General features: G+C 44.7%; 1 protein-coding gene across 1 annotated transcript in view; it reads right to left on the bottom strand.

The window, feature by feature from the left end:
• Positions 1-21062, bottom strand: part of DNAJB14 (DnaJ heat shock protein family (Hsp40) member B14) — an 81570-nt gene extending 60508 nt beyond the window's left edge. Inside the window, exon 1 of the mRNA XM_063918568.1 lies at positions 20719-21062. Coding sequence (XP_063774638.1) covers positions 20719-20851 — 133 coding nt within the window. The 5' untranslated portion in view covers positions 20852-21062. The remainder of the gene's footprint in view (positions 1-20718) is intronic.
• Positions 21063-26168: the final 5106 nt, after the last annotated feature.

The following is a 26168-nucleotide window of genomic DNA, read 5'->3' as shown; positions in this document are numbered from 1 at the left end:
TCCTAATTTGTGAGCATAAAACCACATTTAACATGTTCCATGTAAAATTTATTACAACATAAAAGCAATGATACAAAACGGTATAGTATCTCTTCTTGCAGATAACACCATATAGTACAGAGGACCAGTTGAAATAACTTTGATAGATTCCTCCTTCTCCTTTGACAATTCGGAGATTTGATGTTTATGAACAAATAACCCGACGCGTTTCGTCTTACTCTAAGACTTCATCAGGGGTATGTCTCTAGTGCTTGATAAATACTGTTAGTGCATCAATAAAATGGCAATTACGTATTCTGGATACTTGAAAAAAACCACACACCGGTGGGGTACACAGGTCAAAGTTAGATTAAGCCTTATGGTTAAGTGCTTGAATAACAAGTTCAAACGCATAGGCCTGAACGCAAGTTCAAATAGGTATGTGACCTTATGATTCAGGGATTTGGATAACAAGTTCAAATACACAGGTCTACGACAATTTCATATGCGTGTGTAACCTTGCCAGCAGCTACAATAGCTTCAAGTCACAACCAGTATAATGTCACTGGTTGTGACTTGAAGCTATTGTAGCTGCTGGCAAGGTTACACACGCATATGAAATTGTGGTAGACCTGTGTATTTGAACTTGTTATCCAAATCCCTGAATCATAAGGTCACATACCTATTTGAACTTGCGTTCAGGCCTATGCGTTTGAACTTGTTATTCAAGCACTTAACCATAAGGCTTAATCTAACTTTCACCTGTGTACCCCACCGGTGTGTGGTTTTTTTCAAGTATCCAGAATACGTAATTGCCATTTTATTGATGCACTAACAGTATTTATCAAGCACTAGAGACATATCCCTGATGAAGTCTTAGAGTAAGACGAAACGCGTCGGGTTATTTGTTCATAAACATCAAATCTCCGAATTGTCAAAGGAGAAGGAGGAATCTATCAAAGTTATTTCAACTGGTCCTCTGTACTATATGGTGTTATCTGCAAGAAGAGATACTATACCGTTTTGTATCATTGCTTTTATGTTGTAATAAATTTTACATGGAACATGTTAAATGTGGTTTTATGCTCACAAATTAGGAGTAAATATCTTAGGGAGACTGCTGTTTTTCCCCGTTGAATATTGGGTGGAAAAACAACCCAAGTGCGCCCATTCCTCTACTGGTATATATATATATATATATTTATATATATATATATATATATATATATATATTGGATGGTCGGCACTCCTTGTATAAAGCTGCAGCTGCCCGGGTGCCTTCCTTTGTATGGATACACAAATAGCAATGTCCTTATAGAGAGGGTTGCATTCACTCCCAATAGAAAAGGAACAGGCGGCACTCCAAGGGTCTTGTGAAAAAGGAACCAATTATTTGGCTCATTGAAACCACAGTCTAAGAAAAAGATACCGTTCATCACTGAATACTCTACTGCCAGTTCTGTTATCACGAGGGCCACACGTGCGTTATGGCCCATTGTGAACTCGGATCCATCCTTACCTTGTGTTCATAACACAGACATCATGCCTTGCTTTCGGAGAGGCAGAAATCTACGGGACATGCTGGTCAAAACTGACATCACACAATCAAAGTCAATCAAGTTGACACCTGGCTGCCACCGGTGCTTATCATGCACCACCTGTAAACACATGGACACAGGCACCACTTTTACTCACCCTAAAACCAAGAAGGTGTACAAAATCAGACATCATGTCACCTGCACTTCACAATACGTGATTTATGTCATCTCCTGTCCATGTGGTTTATTATATGTGGGGCAAACCACACGAACATTTCGTGAAAGAATGGCCCTGCATCGGTCCGCTATCAAGGCAGCCCTTGAGGGCAAACCTAATGACCAACCGGTGTCCCGCCACTTCAAAAATGCACAGCACTCGCTGAGCCATTTACGACACATAATAGTGGACCACATTCCAGCACACACGAGAGGTGGTGATCGTGCCAAAGCACTGACACAAAGAGAAACTGAGTGGATATATCGCCTGGCCACACTGGCACCACATGGACTAAATGAACATATCGCCTGGAATGCCTTTTTGTGAAATTCCCAGCAACATTGGGAACATTGATCCAGCATCTGCAGCATCTGTCCAGAAGTGCATATGTAAATTGTACGAGCACTGACAAATGGCCAGCTAGATCCTTACAGGGGCGTCACCAATCACGTTCAGTATGGCAGGGTCACGTAACCCCCCTTTCTTTTCTCTAAACACAAAGGGGCATGGGCTCTGTTAGCACTCCGAATACGTGCACATATAGCTATTCAACATAAAGGGAATCATTCAGTATTCAGTGCCGCTCAGCACGTCAACAGCAACAGCCGGGGTTTCTTGGTACCTAATACTTACATGTAATTTACATCCTTAAACGGCTAGTTTCTGCTGATGTCATTGTTTTTAATTTGCTTTACATTTGCCTTATTTAAATACACCTCTTTCAACCTGCAGCATTTTGGGCACTTGTCTTTTTCAGCAGCACCTTGTCACCAGACGGTTACACTTTATATCACATTGCTGCTACGTGAAAGTAGGGTATACACATCACTCATGCTTTCTCTCCCTGTTTTATACATTTTGCTCTTTTCCGCCAGGACCAGCGCGACAACAGCGCCAGCTGGGACGCTCCGCGGTTGCCTAGTTACCAACGATGCCGCTTCCTGGTTACGTCAGGGCTACACTCACCGGAAATCCCGCTGGACGCCGGCTCCCGCAGCTCCACGGCGTGACACGAGCTCTTCTCACATAAAAGGTACGTTTTCACTGACGTGTTTTAGTTTGTGTTTCACAGCATATTGCCTTGAAAAAAGCGCCCTGCGCGGCGCTGAAACGTTGGCTACATTATGCCATTATTTGATTAATTTGTTTTGAATACAAGTTTTTTTTCACAAGACCCTTGGAGTGCCGCCTGTTCCTTTTCTATTGGGAGTGAATGCAACCCTCTCTATAAGGACATTGCTATTTGTATATATATATATATATATATATATATATATATATATATATATATATATATATATATATATATATATATATACACACACACACACACACACACATACAAACACACACACACATATATATTTATATATCTACACACACACACACACACACACACACACACACACACACACACACACACACAGTGAACCCAACAGGGTAGATAAATACTGTCTATGTGAACCTAATAGGGTAAATAAATACTGCACACCAGATTTTTAATCATTAATGAGCTGAGCCACAGCTCCTGTTATAGGGCAGACTCCCTGATCTACAGCCTCTATGAAATGCCGGGCAGAGGACTCCCCTGCAGGGAGGAATGGCAGCCAAAGTGAGATATTACCAATATTTCAGCATCTCCATGTACAGAAAAACTAAAAACCCACTGAGACAGGATTTGTTGCCTAGAGACAATGAGCGCTGCGAGCCGCCGCCGGGGAGTCCGCTGAGTAAAGCGGGAATAAGCTTCACCCCCACCTCATACCTTTAAAAGCAAATTATCCTCACCGAACCAGAGGAAAGGAGCTTGCAGCGGCCTGGGGAGCGGGGGACCTGGAAACGGTGTCTTGGCATGCTGCAGCGGCCGGGGAGCGGAGAGCGCTGAGCCCGCCGTACAGAGCGGGAGTTAGCTCCGCCCCCCCCTCCCCGGCGCCAACTTCAAATCAAACCCGCTGCAGTGTACACTAAGCGGGAAGCGCCCTGTGTCCCCCGCCTCCATGTCTGCTGCGGCCGGGGAGCGGAGAGCGCTGAGCCCGCCGTACGGAGCGGGAGGTAGCTCCGCCCCCCCGCTTCGGCGTTTTGTAAAAATAAGCGGGAAGCGCCCTGTATCACCCGGCTGCATGTCTGCTGCGGCCGGGGAGCGGAGAGCGCTGAGCCCGCCGTACGGAGCGGGAGGTAGCTCCGCCCCCCCGCTTCCTCGTTTTCAAATCAAACCCGCTGCAGTGTAAAAATAAGCGGGAAGCGCCCTGTATCACCCGGCTGCATGTCTGCTGCGGCCGGGGAGCGGAGAGCACTGAGCCCGCCGTACGGAGCGGGAGGTAGCTCCGCCCCCCCGCTTCGGCGTTTTCAAATCAAACCCGCTGCAGTGTAAAAATAAGCGGGAAGCACCCTGTATCACCCGGCTGCATGTGTGCTGCGGCCGGGGAGCGGAGAGCGCTGAGCCCGCTTACAGAGCGGGCTGAAGCTCCGCCCCCCACATAATGGTTCAAAATAGTAAGTGCGCCTCTGATACACTCCAGCCTGTCTATGACTGGGGAGTATAGGGGAGTCGATCACCACATATGTGCACAATTAAATCTGTACAATCATACATCAGTGTGGAGGAGGGGAGATTGTACTCACCGCTGTCCAGATGTAGTACTCGACAGAACGGCCCCGACACGCGCCGCACGCAGCGGTGTCCGGCCACTTTAGAGACTTACCGCTGCCATGCTGCCGGAATCTTCTGCTGGTGGAGCGGCCCCGACACGCGCCGCACGCAGCGGTGTCCGGCCAACTCAGGAGAGCTCAGCGTCTCCCTCAGCCGGAGCCCATCCCGAGCCGCACGCAGCTGCGATGGGACCCCGCCGGCAGCTCCCGCGGTGCAGACTGGCAGTGGCAGAGCTGTCAGTCTGTGTGTGTAAGAAAGAAAAAGAAAAAGAAAAAAGAAAAAATTCTTCAGCTAAAACCCAAGTGAACCAGCTCCCTCGGGCACTAACTAAGACTGGCTTGGAGGGGAGATAGTAGGGGAGGAGCTAGCCACAGTGTTAGAATTTTTAAGTGCCAGCTCCCAATTACTGCCTACTATTTCCCCATTGTAACTACGCTCCAGTGGCCCCTAGTGGATGAAGGAGAAACAATGTTTCTTTAATAAAGCAAAGGTAACAGAGCTAATCGAAGACTTAACACATTATACCTTATAATGTTCACTTACCCTATATTTGTAAAATAATGTAATCAGCCAGACTCTTTACCTTTTAACGTAATTGTGGGGGTTTCCCCATCAGACCACTTTCATGAAATAGGCCATACAGTCATGTCCGGGTACCATTTCATGCCGGCAATATTATTATGTTTGAAGCCTTGACTGTTCGTATACCAAAGGGGGTCTTCTGAGGACCCCAGAATGTTATTTTGGTGATCCTGCCATATCTATAAAAACTATTTTACTCCTGATTTTTCTATGTGTCCTGCATCAGATTAAGATAAATACTGTGAAATTAGGCTTATAAAATGCTCTTTCAAAAAAACACAAATAATAAAAAACACAGTATACTACGTTACAAATGCAGAAAGTTTTATACGTGAGAAACACAGGAAAACAACCACCACTGTGACATGTGCTAAGGACTGTAGCGATGGAAACACATGAATAGTGATGTATTGTTACCGTAGTAAAATTATATAACCTTTTTACAAGAATATACAGTATCCAATCGGATGTAAAAATTTACACACTGTAATGAAGACGCATATATGGCTTTTATTGGCTAACTACTCTTGAAATAAATAAACAAATATTTTATGCTAACTGTCATACCCTTACTAGAACGTATCCCTTCAGAAACCCAAAAAACATAATTTTAGTAATTTACCACATCAAACAGTTGAGAATTTAGACCAAAAAAAAGTGGGGTCCTCCGAAGATCCCTGCTTGGTAAAGTACGTTGATGAGGTAGGCTTGGTATATTAAAGGTTAAACAACACTGCTGAAGGTATTATAAACAGACAGCTTACTTTCTTTCTGCCAATTTACTTTTTGTAAATGTAATACTTTTTGTGCATCGGGAAACTTACTGCACACCCCTCCTATTATAAGCATGAAATTATTTACTGTATGGAGAAACTTCAATTTAGAGGAAACAAGGGTGCTTTATTTCACGTCATGAAACACAGTTGATGTACTAACGCAACCCAAATAGAACTCAAGACGATGTCTTGGTGAAGTGTTAATTAATAAAAGCACCAGGTCCTATTAATAATTTAGGAGTCAAGTCATTCCATATTGCACAGACAGTATCAACTGGTCTGAGCTTACACAAACTTGCTTGGATCAAAATACAGCAGCTCTTATAAGATTGTTTGGTGTTTAGATACAAAAGTATACATGAAATAGATCCTTATGTAAATATACACAAAACAAGATACTTAAAATTAAAACTAAAGCACAATAATTATTATCTAGTCAGCGTAGTACAAATAAAATAAACATTTCTTAGGAAAGACCAAACTGCACATAACTAAATATTATGATATAGGCAAAATGAGCTAGAGTTCAGAAGCCAATAATGTTGGGCATACGTTATACAAGTATCTGGCCAATCTGCCAGATATTGGCAGATTGGTTAGATAATTGTTTAGTGCATTTGTGAGGATTACCACAAATTGTGAATCCTTTACTGTGCTTTTTTCATGTCGAGAACACCTATGGGATTAGGCAGCAGTCGACCAATCAACACAATTCATAATTGCCCAGGCTGTCATAGGAAGAGAATATATCACTTACAAAATCACTAGTGTGCAAATACATCACAAACAACATAGGTTCCTGTACACCAGGGATAGGGAATCTTTGTCCCTCCAGCTGTTGTTGAACTACACATACCAGCATGCCTTGCTACAGTTTTGCTATTTGGCCATGCTAAAACTGCTGCAGTGCATGCTGGGATGTGTAGTTCAACAACAGCTGGAGGGCCGAAGGTTTCCCATCCCTGTCGTACACCTTGGCCTCATGTGTTTTATATTTTTACATGTGTCTACAGTAATGTCAATATATATATATATATATATATATATATATATATAATATCCCAATAAAGATGACAGCGGCACTCAAGGCTTTACAAAAATGAAAAACTGTATTCAAAAGTGAATAAACAAGCCGACGTTTCGGGGCTTACCCGCCCCTTTGTCAAGGTGTGTAACAAAGGGGCGGGTAAGCCCCGAAACGTCGGCTTGTTTATTCACTTTTGAATACAGTTTTTCATTTTTGTAAAGCCTTGAGTGCCGCTGTCATCTTTATTGGGATATTGCATAATTGTTACCAGGAGGCACCAGGGTCACGTTTTGCCATCAGGAGGAGTGCCGGTCCATACCTGATATATATATATATATATATATATAACAAAAATTAAAATGCTACCTGGCTCCTTTCCCATTGTTCATTCTAGCACCCTGCACCTGTCACAACCCATGCATTTCCTCTTTCCTGCCTGGGGTGTCGCTCTCTGCTCTGGTGCTTCTAGCACACTCTGGTCTGCATCTCAATAGTGAAATACAGACCAGAATGTGCAAGAAGCACTAGAGGAGAGTGACACCCCAGGGAGGAGAGAGGAACTGCATGGATTGTGATAGTGTTCATTCTAGCACCCTGCACCTATTTCCTTTGGCATATATGCGATTGCTAAACTCGTATACAAAATGCACGGATGGTTTAAATCCAGTGAAGTTCAATTTCAAGAAAAAAATAGGTGAAGGCACACAAATGTATAGTAACCGACTGCTGTTTTGATGCAAATTAGTAATTTATTTCTAATGAAATTTAAAATCTCACCAGTTTGATGATGAATGAAAACATCACTATAAAGAAAGCTGATAAAGGCGGAGGCCTTGTAATTCAAGATACATGTGATTACTTGAAAGAAGCCTCATCTCAGCTGGGTAATAAACTGTTCTATCAAACCTTATCCTCGAATCCTACATTGACTTTTCAGAAAGAATTGAAGGTTCTGTTGGATGATGCCCTGGACAGGGGCGCAATTTCCAAGGATACTTGGCAGTTTATTTACACTCCTTATCCTATCACTCCCATTTATTATCATTTACCTAAAATTCACAAAACACTTATTTCACCCCCGGGTCGCCCTATTATTTCTGGTATTGGGTCTATCACTTCTAATTTGTCACATTTTGTTGATGCACATTTACAAAAGTATGTCACTAAATTAGAATCTTATACTAGAGACACAACACAATTTCTAAACATTATTAAAGAAATAAGATGGAAAAAAACATAATTTCCTTACATGCGATGTAGAATCGCTTTACTCCAATATACCCCATAAGAAGGGACTGGAGGTGATTACTCAGGTGTTAGATAAAGATCCATCCTTAGAAGAAAAGCTGAGGATGTTTATAGTGGCATCAATAAAATACATATTGGAGCATAACTATTTCACATTTAACAAACAATTTTATTTACAGACACGGGGTACCGCTATGGGGACCAGGTTCGCCCCGAGTTATGCTAACCTTTATATGGGTGCACTTGAGGATGCGCTCATTTGGGGTGCTGACTTTGGGGTGAACCTGGTCCTCTATAAGCGGTACATTGACGATTTATTTTTTATTTGGGATGGGGATTCAACTTCTATCACTTTATTTGTTGATCACCTTAATCGTAATGATTTTGGCTTAAAATTTACACATTTGACACACCCTCACTTTATTACTTTTTTTGGACATTGCGCTCCTGTCCAGGGCGGGTGATAATATAGAAACTAAAACCTTTTTCAAGCCGGTAGATACAAATAACTTTCTGAGATATGATAGTAGTCATTTGCGTGCTTGGCGGGATAATGTTCCCAAAAGCCAATTTTATAGGATTAAAAGAAATTGTTCTAGACAAGATACCTATCAAGAACAGGTTAAATTGGTATATGAAGCTTTTGAGGACCAAGGTTACCCCTCTTATATCCTGAAGAATGCGTTAGAGGATACTAATAAGAAAGATAGATGTGCATTACTTATAAAAAATAAAAATGAAAATAAAAATAAATATAGTAATGATTTTAAAAACAAAAATAAAAACAAATATAAATAAAAATAAGACTAGACTCAAAAATATAGACGAGGGGGAGGAAGAAGAAGATTTAAATAAGGATACATTAGTTTTTGTGACACAGTATAATACTCATGCTGCAGATATAAGGAGAATTATAAATCAGAATGCAACCATTTTGAAAGTAGATACCCTTTTAAATGTAGGGTCCAACACTAATCTTAAAGGGTTTATAGGAAGTCGGATACTTTACAATCAAAATTAGCCCCCAGTATGTTTGGGAAGAGGAAACCCAAACAAGAGAAAATTACGACAGACAGGAATATGGGCATTTATGATTGGAGATTAGAAACACCAAAGGGCTTCTTTAAATGTGCTAAAAATAAATGTCTTACCTGCAATTTTGGTAGCTCTAGGAAAGTAACCAGCATTAAGTCTTACATCACGGGAGAGGTATACCCTATAGAAAGTTTCACTAATTGTGAGTCTTCCTATGTTGTATATTTACTTACCTGTGGATGCGGCCGACAATATGTCGGTCGCACTATTAGAAAAATGAAAATACGCTTTCTGGAACATAGACGTAACATCTTGAAGAAAAGCTTGATACATAGTGTATCAAGACATACCAATTATTGTCAACTAGGAGAATTAAAGAATATCAACATATGTGTGATTTAACAAGTCAAAATGACGGAAAGAGGGGGTGATAGGTTTAATCTGCTATGCAGAAGGGAAGCCTATTGGATATTCCGACTAAAGACACTGGAACCTCTAGGGCTAATGAAAATATTGAATTAAATAATATATAGGAATTATGATACCTCTTCCGAAATCTAAAATTAATGAGTACTCATAACGATTAAGTAATAAATATATTCTTACTGTTTCTATATAAAAAAGGAAAATTAAAGGGACGATATTCATCTGTCCGCTTTTCCCTGTCCCTTCCTCCGGAATAGCGAATGTTGAAAGTAGAATAATAAATATTAAATATTAAGTTTGAATATCCATTTCTACATATGATCTCTGTCTCCTCCTTTAGGTTAATTGGATACATGTTTGTCCTTCCTCTCTTTTCTATATAATTATTTCTCTATATAACCAGACCTGTCCGATTTATAAATATTTGTAGTTATCTGATCTTATTATTTATTTATTGTTAATTTTGATGAGACTGTGTTATGCATATATCTCTATATATACAAAAAATCTGCCAAGCAAATATGTAGTTGTAATAATAAGATTTTACTTACCGATAAATCTATTTCTCGTAGTCCGTAGTGGATGCTGGGGACTCCGTCAGGACCATGGGGATTAGCGGCTCCGCAGGAGACAGGGCACAAAAGTAAGCTTTTAGGATCACATTGGTGTGTACTGGCTCCTCCCCCTATGACCCTACTCCAAGCCTCAGTTAGGTACTGTGCCCGGACGAGCGTACACAATAAGGAAGGATCTTGAATCCCGGGTAAGACTCATACCAGCCACACCAATCACACCGTACAACCTGTGATTTGAACCCAGTTAACAGTATGATAACAACGAAGGAGCCTCTGAAAAGATGGCCCACAACAATAACAACCCGATTTTTGTAACAATAATTATGTACAAGTAATGCAGACAATCCGCACTTGGGATGGGCGCCCAGCATCCACTACGGACTACGAGAAATAGATTTATCGGTAAGTAAAATCTTATTTTCTCTAACGTCCTAGTGGATGCTGGGGACTCCGTCAGGACCATGGGGATTATACCAAAGCTCCCAAACGGGCGGGAGAGTGCGGATGACTCTGCAGCACCGAATGAGAGAAAATCCAGGTCCTCCTCAGCCAGGGTATCAAATTTGTAGAATTTTACAAACGTGTTCCCCCCTGACCACGTAGCTGCTCGGCAAAGTTGTAAAGCCGAGACCCCTCGGGCAGCCGCCCAAGATGAGCCCACCTTCCTTGTGGAATGGGCATTTACAGATTTTGGCTGTGGCAGGCCTGCCACAGAATGTGCAAGCTGAATTGTACTACAAATCCAACGAGCAATAGTCTGCTTAGAAGCAGGAGCACCCAGCTTTTTGGGTGCATACAATATAAACAGCAAGTCAGACTTTCTGACTCCAGCCGTCCTGGAATTTTATATATATATATATATATATATATATATATATATATATATATATATATATATATATATATTTTCAGGGCCCTGACAACGTCTAGCAACTTGGAGTCCTCCAAGTCCCTAGTAGCCGCAGGCACCACAATAGGTTGTTTCAGGTGAAACGCTGACACCACCTTAGGAAGAAACTGGGGACAAGTCCGCAGTTCTGCCCTGTCCGAATGGAAAATTAAATATGGGCTTTTGTAAGACAAAGCCGCCAATTCTGACAATCGCCTGGCCGAGGCCAGGGCCAACAGCATGGTCACTTTCCATGTGAGATATTTCAAATCCACAGATTTGAGCGGTTCAAACCAATATGATTTGAGGAATCCCAACACTACGTTGAGATCCCACGGTGCCACTGGAGGCACAAAAGGGGCTGTATATGCAATACTCCCTTGACAAACGTCTGGACTTCAGGAACCGAAGCCAATTCTTTCTGGAAGAAAATCTACAGGGCCGAAACTTGAACCTTAATGGACCCCAATTTGAGGCTCATAGACACTCCTGTTTGCAGGAAGTGCAGAAATCGACCTAGTTGAAATTTCTTCGTGGGGCCTTCCTGGCCTCACCCACGCAACATATTTTCACCACATGTGGTGATAACGTTGTGCGGTCACCTCCTTCCTGGCTTTGACCAGGGTAGGTATGACCTCTTCCGAAATGCCTTTTCCCTTAGGATCCGGCGTTCAACCGCCATGCCGTCAAACGCAGCCGCGGTAAGTCTTGGAACAGACATGGTACTTGCTGAAGCAAGTCCCTTCTTAGCTACCGAGGCCATAAGTCCTCTGTGAGCATCTCTTGAAGTTCCGGGTACCAAGTCCCTCTTGGCCAATCCGGAGCCACGAGTATAGTTCTTACTCCTCTACGTCTTATAATTCTCAATACCTTGGTTATGAGAAGCAGAGGAGGGAACACATACACCGACTGTTACACCCACGGTGTTACCAGGACGTCCACAGCTATCGCCTGAAGGTCTCGTGACCTGGCGCAATACCTGTCCCGTTTTTTGTTCGGGCGGGACGCCATCATGTCCACCTTTGGTCTTTCCCAACGGTTCACAATCATGCGGAAAACTTCCCGATGAAGTTCCCACTCTCCCGGGTGGAGGTCGTGCCTGCTGAGGAAGTCTGCTTCCCAGTCGTCCACTCCCGGAATGAACACTGCTGACAGTGCTATCACATGATTTTCCGCCTAGCGAAAAATCCTTGCAGTTTTGCCACTGCCCTCCTGCTTCTTGTGCCGCCCTTTCTGTTTACGTGGGCGACTGCCGTGATGTTATCCCACTGGATCAATACCGGCTGACCTTGAAGCAGAGGTCTTGCTAAGCTTAGAGCATTATAAATTTGCTCTTAGCTCCAGTATATTTATGTGGAGAGAATTCTCCAGACTTGATCACACTCCCTGGAAATTTTTTCCCTGTGTGACTGCTCCCCAGCCTCTCAGGCTGGCCTCCGTGGTCACCAGCATCCAATCCTGAATGCCGAATCTGCGGCCCTCTAGAAGATGAGCACTCTGTAATCACCACAGGAGAGACACCCTTGTCCTTGGATATAGGGTTATCCGCTGATGCATCTGAAGATGCGATCCGGACCATTTGTCCAGCAGATCCCACTGAAGAGTTCTTGCGTGAAATCTGCCGAATGGAATCGCTTCGTAATAAGCCACCATTTTTACCAGGACTCTTGTGCAATGATGCACTGACACTTTTCCTGGTTTTAGGAGGATCCCGATTAGCTCGGATAACTCCCTGGCTTTCTCCTCTGGGAGAAACACCTTTTTCTGGACTGTGTCCAGAATCATCCCTAGGAATAGCAGACGTGTCGTCGGAACAACTGCGGTTTTGGAATATTTAGAATCCACCCGTGCTGTCGTAGAACTACTTGAGATAGTGCTACTCCGACCTCCAACTGTTCTCTGGACCTTGTTCTTATCAGGAGGTCGTCCATTTTCTTTGAAGACGAATCCTCATTTCGGTCATTACCTTGGTAAGGACCCGGGGTGCCTTGGACAATCCAACGGCATCGTCTGAAACTGATAGTGACAGTTCTGTACCACGAACCTGAGGTACCCTTGGTGAGAAAGGCAAATTTTGGGACATGGAGGTAAGCATCCCTTATGTCCCGGGACACCATATAGTCCCCTTCTTCCCGGTTCGCTATCACTGCTCTGAGTGACTGCATCTGGATTTGAACCTTTGTAAGTGTTCAAATATTTCAGATTTAGAATAGGTCTCACCTAGCCTTCTGGCTTCAGTACCACCATATAGTGTGGAATAATACCCCTTTCCTTGTTGTAGGAGGGGTAATTTTATTATCACCTGCTGGGAATACAGCTTGTGAATTGTTTTCAATACTGCCTCCCTGTCGGAGGGAGACATTGGTACAGCAGACTACAGGAACCTGCGAGGGGAAAACGTCTCGACATTCCAATCTGTACCCCTTGGATACTACTTGTAGGATCCAGGGGTCCTGTACGGTCCCAGCGTCATGCTGAGAACTTGGTAGAAGCGGTGGAGGGCTTCTGTTCCTGGGAATGGGCTGCCTGCTGCAGTCTTCTTCCCTTTCCTCTATCCCTGGGCAGATATGACTCTTATAGGGACGAAAGGACTGAGGCTGAAAAGACGGTGTCTTTTTCTGCAGAGATGTGATTTAGGGTAAAAAACGGTGGATTTTCCAGCAGTTGCCGTGGCCACCAGGTCCCATGGACCGACCCCAAATAATTCCTCCCCTTTATACGGCAATACATCTTTGTGCCGTTTGGAATCTGCATCACCTGACCACTGTCGTGTCCATAAACATCTTCTTGCAGATATGGACATCGCATTTACTCTTGATGCCAGAGTGCAAATATCCCTCTGCGCATCTCGCATATATAGAAATGCATCCTTTAAATGCTCTATAGTCAATAAAATACTGTCCCTGTCAAGGGTATCAATATTTTTAGTCAGGGAATCCGACCAAGCCACCTCAGCTCTGCACATCCAGGCTGAGGCGATCGCTGGTCGCAGTATAACACCCGCATGTGTGTGTATACTTTTTAGGATATTTTCCAGCCTCCTATCAGCTGGCTCCTTAAGTACGGCCCTATCTGTAGATGGTACCGCCACTTGTTCTGATAAGCATGTGAGCGCCTTATCCACCCTAAGGGGTGTTTCCCAACGCGCCCTAACTTCTGGCGGGAAAAGGTATACCGCCAATAATTTTCTATCGGGGGAAACCCACGCATCATCACACACTTCATTTAATTTATCTGATTCAGGAAAAACTACAGGTAGTTTTTTCACATCCCACATAATACCCTTTTTTGTGGTACTTGTAGTATCAGAAATATGTAACACCTCCTTCATTGCCCTTAACGTGTGGCCCTAAAGGAAAATACGTTTGTTTCTTCACCGTCGACACTGAAATCAGTGTCCGTGTCTGGGTCTGTGTCGACCGACTGAGGTAAATGGGCGTTTTACAGCCCCTGACGGTGTTTTAGACGCCTGGACAGGTACTAATTTGTTCGCCGGCCGTCTCATGTCGTCAACCGGCTTGCAGCGTGTTGACATTATCACGTAATTCCATAAATAAGCCATCCATTCCGGTGTCGACTCCCTAGAGAGTGACATCCCCATTACAGGCAATTTGCGCCGCCTCCTCACCAACATTTTCCTCATACATGTCGACACACACGTACCGACATACAGCACACACATAGGGAATGCTCTGATAGAGGACAGGACCCACTAGCCCTTTGGGGAGACAGAGGGAGAGTTTGCCAGCACACACCAAAACGCTATAATTATACAGGGACAACCTTTATATAAGTGTTCCTCCCTTATAGCATTTTAATATATATTCATATCGCCAAATCAGTGCCCCCCCTCTCTGTTTTAACCCTGTTTCTGTAGTGCAGTGCAGGGGAGAGCATGGGAGCCTTCCCACCAGCATTTCTGTGAGGGAAAATGGCGCTGTGTGCTGAGGAGAATAGGCCCTGCCCCCTTTTCGGCGGGCTTCTTCTCCGGAGTCTGTGATATCTGGCAGGGGTTAAATACATCCATATAGCCTCAAGGGCTATATGTGATGTATTTTTCGCCATACAGGTATTATACATTGCTGCCCAGGGCGCCCCCCCCCGCGCCCTGCACCCTCCGTGACCGCTGTGTGAAGTGTGCTGACAACAATGGCGCACAGCTGCAGTGCTGTGCGCTACCTGATGAAGACTGAAAGTCTTCTGCCGCCTGGTTCCGGACCTCTTCAATCTTCAGCATCTGCAAGGGGGGTCGGCGGCGCGGCTCCGGGACGAACCCCAGGGCGAGACCTGTGTTCCGACTCCCTCTGGAGCTAATGGTGTCCAGTAGCCTAAGAAGCCAATCCATCCTGCACGCAGGTGAGTTCACTTCTCTCCCCTAAGTCCCTCGATGCAGTGAGCCTGTTGCCAGCAGGACTCACTGAAAATAAAGAACCTAAAAACTTTTTCTAAGCAACTCTTTAAGAGAGCCACCTAGATTGCACCCTGCTCGGACGGGCACAAAAACCTAACTGAGGCTTGGAGGAGGGTCATAGGGGGAGGAGCCAGTACACACCAATGTGATCCTAAAAGCTTACTTTTGTGCCCTGTCTCCTGCGGAGCCGCTAATCCCCATGGTCCTGACGGAGTCCCCAGCATCCACTAGGACGTTAGAGAAAATATTATATATATATATATATATGGAAAATATATTGAAATTCGAGAGGATATGATTCTTCTCGGAGTTATATTACTTATATGTACATGTGTATGTATGTATGCGAGTATGTACATATAGCTGCACATATTTGCATCTGATCATCTAGTATTTAATGATGTTTAGTATAAAATATATATTTCTTTTAATATTCCTCCTTTTTTCTTCGAATTGAATATTAGACAGGCACCTCAATAATATAATATAAGTATTATGTACTATATAAATGTTAATCGGGACATATTGAGGAGCTAATGATCTACTTATTAACTATATGCTGTGGTTAGAAAACAACACTGATAGAACTGAATAGGAATGTATCCCAATTAGGGAGATCAAGAGTTAATACTAATTATCCAATTGGGAGCCCTTTGAGGGGATAAAAGGAGACCATGGTGATGAGCCTATCATCCTCTGATGAAACCGCCATCTTTGTGGGCAGAGAAACGCGTCAGGTGACTCATCGTTGGTGAACCGCAAGTGGAACGCAAAAAAACGGAAGCCCGAAACCAGAAGTCGCGGCACGCAACATACAATAGCGTCTCCACTCTTCCACAGCCGCCGCGGTCATACTAACCCGTGGACACAGCTACAAAGCCCTCCATCCCCTGCAATTGACATCAGGACCCCGGTGAGTGGGGACCAGGCAGGAGGAACCAAAAGGAGGACACACGGGTGTTACGCAACACGGGAGCGCTCCTGAGATTACTAATGGGTGAAGTATAAACCACACCATTATAACAGCTAGCACCCACTTCTTAAAGTGGCACGGGTCCATATTAACTCTTGTGATCATCATACTAATCAGTATTCAGCCGGTCTGCAGATATACTGTGTTCTTATGTGCACATAAAATTTAACTCATCAGCTGAAAGAGAATTATCCTGTAACTTCCATTAATCATCAGTGCATGCAATTAAGGTTCCTTTGTGATCTATTTTCTGCACGACTAACAGTTAATGCTTGGGACTAAAACTAATCATATTCTGTTCACACATGTGCATGGACTTTGAGTATATCAGCTGAAGGCGTTTTATGCACATTCGGCCCAGTTTAGATGGGTGCATGCATTAAGCCATCTTCAAAAGGAGCTATTTACTAACCAAAGCATCAGTCTGTGTGGAGCGAATTCTAATATATGTGGTATTAACCCCATGAATGTTTGTTGGTCTTGTGGTAATTACCTTTGTTTTATTGTGTGTTTTTAAAAAATTTTTTTTACATTTAATTAGAAATAAATTACTAATTTGCATCAAAACAGCAGTCGGTTACTATACATTTGTGCGCCTTCACCTATTTTTTTCTTGTCTGCATTAGTATACTGGGTGGAATTCAAGGTCCACTTTGGGAAGGCAGACGATTATAGACTGTCCTCTCTTTTTTATAGAGATTAGTACATATCAATCTAGCGCCAGACACATTGGTTTTTGTTGTAAGTTCAATTTCAGTAAGATATTAATGGGTCTATTTACCATAAATAGAAGAGAGCCATGCAGCCGAATTTGCCAGCTGCCTCCTTCAATAACGTCCTCATGTTAGTTTTCGCATATTTACCGACTTTTTCAAAATGGCCTCCAAGAGATTCGGGTGGGGGGGGGGGGGGGGAGGGGCACATTATGACAATTCACAGAAAGGTTTGGAAGTTAGGGGGTGGTTGTTCTCTCTCACTGAAAAACTCCCTCAAATTTTGAGGTCTCAAAAGAAATTTCCCAGAATGGTGGGCAAGTTTGAATTACCACTTATTTAACAAAGACCGCAGTGGTGTAAGTCCTACCAGCTGTCCACCTAGTGTTCATCTCAGGACAGCGATATCAGAGGCACATGAAACAAATAAAAATGCTTCATTATTATTTAAAAGGATATTAAAATATTTTGTACTCTTGTTTTTAACAATATGGGTCGAATATAATGCCGGCCGAACTAAAAGTGATTGCCACTTTAACAAAAAACGTCCTAGTTTGGCTGGCATCCCTCATTACATCCGGCCCTATGTGTTTTTTTTCTTTTTTATAGAAAATGCAAATGTGAGTCCAAGCTTGGACTTCTAGTGCAGTATACGTGTGTATGTGACCAATAAAAGCAAGGCCACACATGCACAAGAGACCAGCACTGGCCAGTGAGTAGACAAGTCTCTTCAGTTATTACTGTTACCATCCAGTATCTATAATATCCCTTTCATACAGAAAGTCAAATTACCGGGTGAAGAACGGTAACGTCGACCCAGGTTGACCCTTTCACACATACAAAATACCCATATTGTTCCGCAAATTACTGGGTAGAAATTCTTCACCTGGTAATTTGCTTGTCTGTGTGAAAAGGGGTTCAGACAAGGACCTGAGAAAACTACACGGCACTCAAATGCCGGGTAAAAGCCGGGATTTTCAGACATTTCTGTCTGAAAAAAGTATCAGTTATACCCTAGTATTAATGGAAGAATTTATGATGCTGCCACAGTACACATCATAAGAATAACTAGTTGGCTAAATCCACCAGCTTTCTCCAGCTTGTTTGAACCCCTGCAATTTAAACTGACAACGCCTGACCTCTACTTCCACGAAATCCATACCCAGCACAAATGCACATTCATTACAACAAGCATATAGACAAATAGGCAGTCATTCCTACAGACCAGGGGTGGGGAACCTCGGGCCCGCGGGCCGTCATTTGGTCCGGCCCACCAGCTTGTGTCAGTGAGACACGCTGCCGCTCAGTCCGGCGGCAGCGTGTCTCAGCTGTCAGAACAGGGAGGAGAGCGCGGCTGTCGGGTGGGAGCGGCGGCGTGTAGTACTTCAAACCAGCCGCCGGTCCGTGAGCCAATCAGAGCTCGCAGACCGGCAGCCAATCAGGAGCCGCGGCTGCCGGTCCGCGAGCTCTGATTGGCTCTCGAACCGGCGGCTGGTTTGAAGTACTACATGCCGCCGCTCCCACCCGACAGCCGTGTTCTCCTCCGTGTGCCGCCGAAAGGAGCACGGTAAGCAGCACGGAGGGGAGAGGGGAGGGCATCTGTATACCTGGCACTGTGGGGGCATTTGTATACCTGGCACTGTGGGGGCATCAGTATACTTGGCACTGTGAGGGGCATCTGTATACCTGGCACTGTGAGGGGCATCTGTATACCTGGCACTGTGGGGGCATCTGTATACCTGGCACTGTGGGGGCATCTGTATACCTGGCACTGTGGGGGCATCTGTATACCTGGCACTGTGAGGGGCATTTGTATACCTGGCACTGTGAGGGGATCTGTATACCTGGCACTGTGGGGGGCATTTGTATACCTGGCACTGTGGGGACATCTGTATACCTGGCACTGTGGGGGCATTTGTATACCTGGCACTGTGGGGGGCATTTGTATACTTGGCACTGTGGGGGCATTTGTATAACTGGCACTGTGAGGGGCATTTGTATACCTGGCACTGTGGGGGCATCTGTATACCTGGCACTGTGGGGGCATCTGTATACCTGGCACTGTGGGGGCATCTGTATACCTGGCACTGTGGGGGCATCTGTATACCTGGTACTGTGGGGGCATCTGTATACTTGGCACTGTGGGGACATCTGTATACCTGGCACTGTGGGGGCATCTGTATATCTGGCACTGTGGGGACATCTGTATACCTGGCACTGTGAGGGGCATTTGTATACCTGGCACTGTGGGGGCAATTGTGGATCTGGCACCGCACTATTGGGGGCATATGTGTATCACGTCCCATTTTAACTGGCCACACCCATTTTTTTGGCGCGTGCGGAGCCACACAGTACCTCTAAGGGGCAGACCTACTGGGGGGCAGGGTCATTTTTTAAGTTGAGAATTTTTGTATGGCCCCCGAAGGATTTTATAAATATCCAAATGGCCCTCGGTAGAAAAAAGGTTCCCCACCCCTGCTACAGACTATGCGTTACACTAATAATAAATATACTGCTCTAGTTGACCACACTTCACTGTTTTTTTCTAGCTGGATGTCTGCTGAGTGCATTGTACTAAAGCTGGGTACACACTGTAGCGACACCGGCAACACCACCCGATCTCGCACCCTTCGCAGGCTAAAATCGTCCCCAATTTGCACAAAATTGCTTGGACCTCTTTGGTGTGGCGAGCACTTTTCTGCAAATTTGGGCACCGTAAAGTGCGGATTGACCGATATTTGGTAGATTCCGTTAGCTGCAAATTGATGTTGGAATTAATAAAACTTTGTTAGTAAGGAGCAACCGTAAATGCAGCATACACTGTAGGTGCACTAACTTGTACAGACTCACAGGGAGAGTTTTATTGAAACAACCCCTATGGCTAAGGAACGAATGACATAGGAGAGTATTTATATATCAGCTTAAAAACGTTTCTCTGGCACCTCAAGACCAACAACATTGCCAATCTTTCGTCATGCCAGAGTTGGGTTAGTGTATTAAGCAGTGATGTTCGCAGCTGCACATCACCGCTAGATGAATACCACTCATAATTTGAAAATAAGTGATCTAATACAAAAAGGGATGAATGATATAAGTTTTTACATTTGTGGGGCATACACTATACATGACATGCCGCACTTGATCCCAGTAATCACTCCTGATCATGTTAATGTAATGCTAGTGCTACACAAGCACTTAATTTATGTTACACCTGTGAGTACTCTGTACTTAAGTATCAAAGTAGCTAAACACTTTAGTTACATCCTGTTGTCTAACCCAGGGTTCACAAACTGAGTCCTCAGGACCCCACACATAGCATGTTTTCCAGGTCACCTGTGGATCTTTGCAATGTGACAGTTGGTGACACACATGTGCCCCTGCTAGGTGACCAGGAAAACGTGACCTGTTTGGGGGTCCTCCTGAGGACTGAGGTTGATCACCTCTAGTCTAACAGATCCCCTTCCCCATAGGTCAGTGGTGATCCTAGCCTAGCACACACAGCGCGGTGACAGGTATCAGAAGGGTGATGCAACTTCCTCCTCCCCCGCCACAGACGTGATCCCGCTGGCTGGGTACCTATGCACACACTACGTACATACTCCGAGTGATGAGGAGTACACGCTAGCAGCACGGACAGACACACCGGGCATAGCACATAGGCCTCCCTCCCCTTCCTCACCCTGGGCCTCGCTGCTCGGGTACAGTTTCTGCGCCTTGCTGATGAATTTCCGGGCTTTTTCCCGATCCCCGCCCAGAAGCGCCAGCTGAGCGATCCGCAGGCACCGGCTTGCCTCGTCCTTGTTGCTCTCCATGGCCCCGGGGCTCCTCTCCTCCTCCAGCCCCGGCTGTGTGTGCAGCGGCTATGCTCGGCTGGTGAGGGGAGAGCGGACAGGGAAGGAGCGATGCTTAGCGGCTCCTCCTATCACGAACGCTGCTGCTGCACCGCGGCCATCTTGCTACACCCAGCGTCTAGTACCGGCACGGAAAGGCTCTACCGGCCACGGTGTATCTGTCAGGAATTGCCCGACCGACACACTAGCATTTAGAAGAAACAAAAGCGCAACTTATTTTCTCTATAACTCTGGCGACAGAAGCAATATACGCCATTAATGGGACTAGAAACCGGATCACTCATGCATTGCACAGGTTCTGTGGCTGGCTGACTTCAAACCTGCATTTCCCTTGGCTTTAGTCAACACAGAACTTGTGTAATTCAAGAGTGTTCTTTGTTAAAGTGATAGTGTGGTAAGTCTACCACTAAATGTCATAGTAGCTTATTTATCTAGCCCGTTTTGTAATAAAATTAATCAGAAACTAAAGCTTCTGCATCATTCCACCCCTTCACTATGGTCATGTGGCGGACATCATTACTCTGATACCACTCAGGAAACCAGAGTCAGTACACTGACAGATGACATCCTGAAGGTAAGTATTGGGGTTAGAGCTAGGGATGGCCATCGGTGGGTTATCCATCGATGGTACCATCAATTGATAACCTCGATGGTGTAAACCCATCTGTAATACCCCTTTTACACTCGCAGGAAAATCCCGGGATATTGCACGTGAACGGGATTCTTCTCAGTGTAAATGGGTACATGGACAATTTCCCGGGACGAGCATCCCGGGATTTCATCCCAGGTCAAAAGCAGGGTTGAACCCGGGACCGTCCCGGGAAGCTGTGTAGTGTAAAAGGGTCCGTCCCGGGATTCACTATCCCGGGACTGTTAAAAGGACTTGGATTGGAGCTTTCTTGGGCTCAGAAAAGCTGATGTCATCTTTTCTGAGCCCAAGGCCATTTCTAATGACATACTAATGCATTTGCAGGGATATCCCGGGATCAGTGTAAATGGGGCTGTCCCGGGTCGATCCCAGGTCTTAATGCAGTGTGAAAGGGGTCAGTCCCGGGAATGCATCCCGGGATGCATCCCGGGAAGCATCCCGGGAGTGACCCGGGAGTGCGAGTGTAAAAGTGGTATAAGTGGACCATCAATGGTTTTACCCATTGATGGTCACTCCTACATTAAAGTACAATGAAATGTGGGCCAGTCAGAGACCGGGAACGTGGCTTTATATTCGGTAGCACTGAACCATAGATGGCTGGAAACTATCTGGTTCTCCCCCATCGATGGTGAAAGTATTCGACATCGGTCATAGACCATCAATGATTTTGAATCATCTATGATCGATGGCCAGCCCTAGTTAGAGCCCGGGGAGAGGGTTAGGTACTAGGAGGGTTAGGGAGGGGAGGGGGATTTAGCCCTAGTCGACACCCCACGAAGGTTATCCCTTGCCAACAACCCAGAGGGGTAGGGGAGGGTTAAAATACTTCTCCCCTCTGCTGTCGGGATGCCGCTGCCGAACCCCCGCTATGTACTAATAGTAAATTGTACCATGAATGAGATTTAACAGAAATCTCAAGCAAAAGGCAAATTAGTAGCGCAGACCGCAGTCTCCATTATTTTAAATGAGGACTATGGTTTGACCCCTATGTACCATACTCACCTCTTCGGGAGAAGCCCAGAGAGAATACACTGCTGGACACTTTGGAGGGGGTACTCTGCCTCCACATTATTAGGCTAAATTGAAAAGATTCATGTCATTTAGCCACATCCCCTCTTGATGGCGCCGCAATTCCCAGTATTATCTCTTCATCCTGCCCGCTTCACTAGGAAGTAGACAGGATGTGGGAGATCTGCCTACTTTACAGGGAGTGCAGGGGACTACCTGAAAGGTTGTGAGTCTCCCGAAACTATGGGGAAAGTAGGCAAGTATGCTATGTACCAAACACCAAAAAGCATAGTGATCCTGAATTTGATACGTTACCCCTGTAAATGCTGATTTACATACAGGGCTAAAAGCAACACTTTAAAAAGACATTTCATACACTTTAAATGGAGCCACTGCGGCCGCTATACTTAATCCTCAACCTACGTACTTATTACACCATTAGCGTACAGAGCCCCGTACCGTGTACGTACTTTACCTACAAACGCTGCGCTGGCTGTACAAAGTACACTCAGCGCGTACACACCCAAAGATACACCGTGAACCCTTAACAGCTATGCATGCAATAGTAATACACTTATAACCTTATCAGGGAAAGGAAAACACAACACCAGTTTGTATTTCAAATGCAGGGTTCCGACACCACAACATATTATTACTGAAAGGGGGTTACAATAACAAAGCAATACAATACAAAATAATAACGGCTACAGTCAATGGTACATACGTGTTTGGTTTTCGCCGCGCTACCCAGTCTGGTCCTCAGTCATCTAGATAGATAACCTTTAGAGTCTTGTGTGAGACCAGGCCTGCAGCTGGCTCCTTTATGCAATCTTCCAAAACTTAACACAATGGATACTGTAATCTCTTTGTCCATTGGACACAGGGATGGTCATTTACAGTACAGGAGAGGTCATAGGTTGGTTTGAATAGGTGGGCGATGTCTGTTCCAGATGCACTTGTGGGTGGTCTCCTCTGGGTTCCCGCCGCATACCTAATGTACAGTAAATACAGTTTATATCTATATTCTGCTCCTGCACATAACTATTCGCAGGAACGTGTGATGTGCTGCAAACCAACACCGGAATATTACCCTTAAAATACCCTACAGCTGGATACCAAACACCACCTTATAACCTTGTTCTGTCCCCTCCTATCCTGTAAAGGTGAATCCCTTTGTTCTGATACCATTTAAACTGTTGTAACTTGCTGGGACACACGTGCAGGGAGACTATGTGTACATTGTGCACTATTTGGATTAAATATGTAATGTGTTTTGATGGCTTTTCCATGCGTTCACAAACTCTACCGTAAATACTCATACCACGCGCTAATGCGCAGGACCGCGGGATCGACCATACGCAAATTGCGAATATGCGCACGCACGGCAGAACAAGTACACGCACGAAGGCCATATGTGTGTAGTTTGTACGTGATGTGTGTACTGCAATATTTTTCGACTTTGACAGTCCACCCTTTGGCAGTCACCAATAACTGCCACTATCTAATCAATAAACAGAAAAATATCTATACAATATCTACAGAAGCTTGGATGGTCGGGGGAGAGTTGTAGATGGGAAATGTATGACCTAGTGGGATAGTAAAAGCATGTATGTATGTATGAATCCATGTCTGAGGGGCATGTATCATCGTGACGTATATGTTCTACATAAGCTTCGAGGTATTGCGAAGTATACATTAAATCCTTCTCATCCCGTATTAAGGGCCTGTAAATGGGCCAACAAACACTACCGAGCTCTTTTTGGCTTCTTGTTCCAACAAATGGGGTGCACATTTAGTTGATGATAAATGGAGGGGGAAACATATGTGAGTGCTAGTATATGTGGATATCACCTGTCGACTATGTGTGCCATTAGCTGGAGGTTGCAGAGATGAAGATAAGACACATATATAAAAATACATTCACATAAACATTTTGGGTAGGGCTGACGTCTTTTCCGGATGGATGTATCTGGGCAGAGGGGGAGACAAAGAAAAACGGGTGAAAGAAACAGGCCATGAAATTCATTTGCAATCCTTATCATAACACTGTCTCTATGGATGGGTCGTAAATTAAATCTGCTGCTATAACAGCACCCTCGCTCCTTAGACTCATCAAATTTGTGCCGTGCTTGCGCCGCATTAGAATTTGAACACACCTAAATATCGAACCAATAATTATGACGACTCCCAGGATACAAAGGAGAAACTACCCCACACTGATAATGACATTTTGAGCCCACTCTCCTAAACCTGAGAACCATTTGCGTGGGTTCAACCATGAGACCCAGCTGGTCAGTTCATTACTCACAGTCGCTAAGGTAAGGTTGTGCTTCCTCCTGAACTCCCACTTCAACTGCAAGATATCGTCCATCTTCTGATCGATGATCTCCGTTGGGTCATCAGTGCTGTTTGTAATATACTTACAGCACTTCACACCATATTGAGTTGCCAGAGTAACACAGTACCCACCTGTCACGGCTGTGACATAATTAAGGACCATTCTGTGCTGAATCAGTTCCTTCTTGTAAGCTTGTAACTCCCTTCCCGTATACCTGAAGCTGTTGTTATACATCTCAGTGATATTATCTATCAAGTTCAATAGGGCATGGATATACCTATAATTTATAGTTCCTCTGGCAGTATGGGTGATGTCTAATGCGAGAAGGAACTGAATCCAGGTGGATTCATGGATCAAATCAGAGGCTGCGTGCTCTGCCCTATCTATGAGGTGTCTCTTGATGATGTGTTCATAGCGAGTATGAGTATAAGGAGCCTGAGCACTGCGGTGAACGTCTTTCATTTTAACATGGGTTATGGTCATGACCTCCGGTAGTACTCTCCCAATATAACACAATCCCTCTGAGCTCGAGGCAAGCCACTTGTACGCCTTTCTCCCACATATGAAATAGGCATCATCTGGGAGAACATAGGGGACAAAACATAGTAAAGAAACCAATCCCTAGTTCTCCCATCTGCTCAGTACAAGTATCGGGCTGGATGATATGAGCACAATACCCTGACGATACTCTTCCAACCCACATGGTCTTGCTTCCACGAGTATACCTATACTGAAAATACCTCCCACTGCTGGCTATTTGGCGTACAAGTTCAGCAGACAATATCGCTTCACAGTGCCTCCGAGCTCCCTGACTACCAGAGCGCTTACTGATGCCAGCCTTTACTCGAGTGATGTGCTGCTCCTGAGATCCTACAAATTCATACTCGCCATCAGAACCCATTCCAGATCCCTGCTCGACCTCTCTGGGACTCTCACCAAAACAAACTGTCCTGATCAAAACCAGCATTACTAACAGAACCCAAAACGCAGTCTCTTGTGATAGATCCATTTCGTTAAGGAGGAAAATAAGAAGGAGAAAAGAAAGGAAAATGCAGGGGGAGGTGAAAAAAGAAAATGGTGCGACAACCGTTCTAGATCTTGTTGCTCTCTGTGCTCAGATGCCCTTCAACAGTCCTGCCTCTCAACTTTCCCGGAACAAACACTCCAGAGATACGAGATTCTCTACACTCTGCTCTTTGTCACTAGTTCTCTCCGTGTCAGCGACCTTCTTGCAGTGGGACGAGTGGACCCAAGTCTCTCTTTCGGCGAACTTCAATGCTGTC

Source organism: Pseudophryne corroboree, chromosome 1 (assembly GCF_028390025.1).
Source record: "Pseudophryne corroboree isolate aPseCor3 chromosome 1, aPseCor3.hap2, whole genome shotgun sequence".
In the NCBI taxonomy this organism is placed as follows: Eukaryota; Metazoa; Chordata; class Amphibia; order Anura; family Myobatrachidae; genus Pseudophryne; species Pseudophryne corroboree.
Note: the sequence above shows the minus strand (reverse complement) of the source record. Positions and strands in the feature narration are given on the sequence as shown.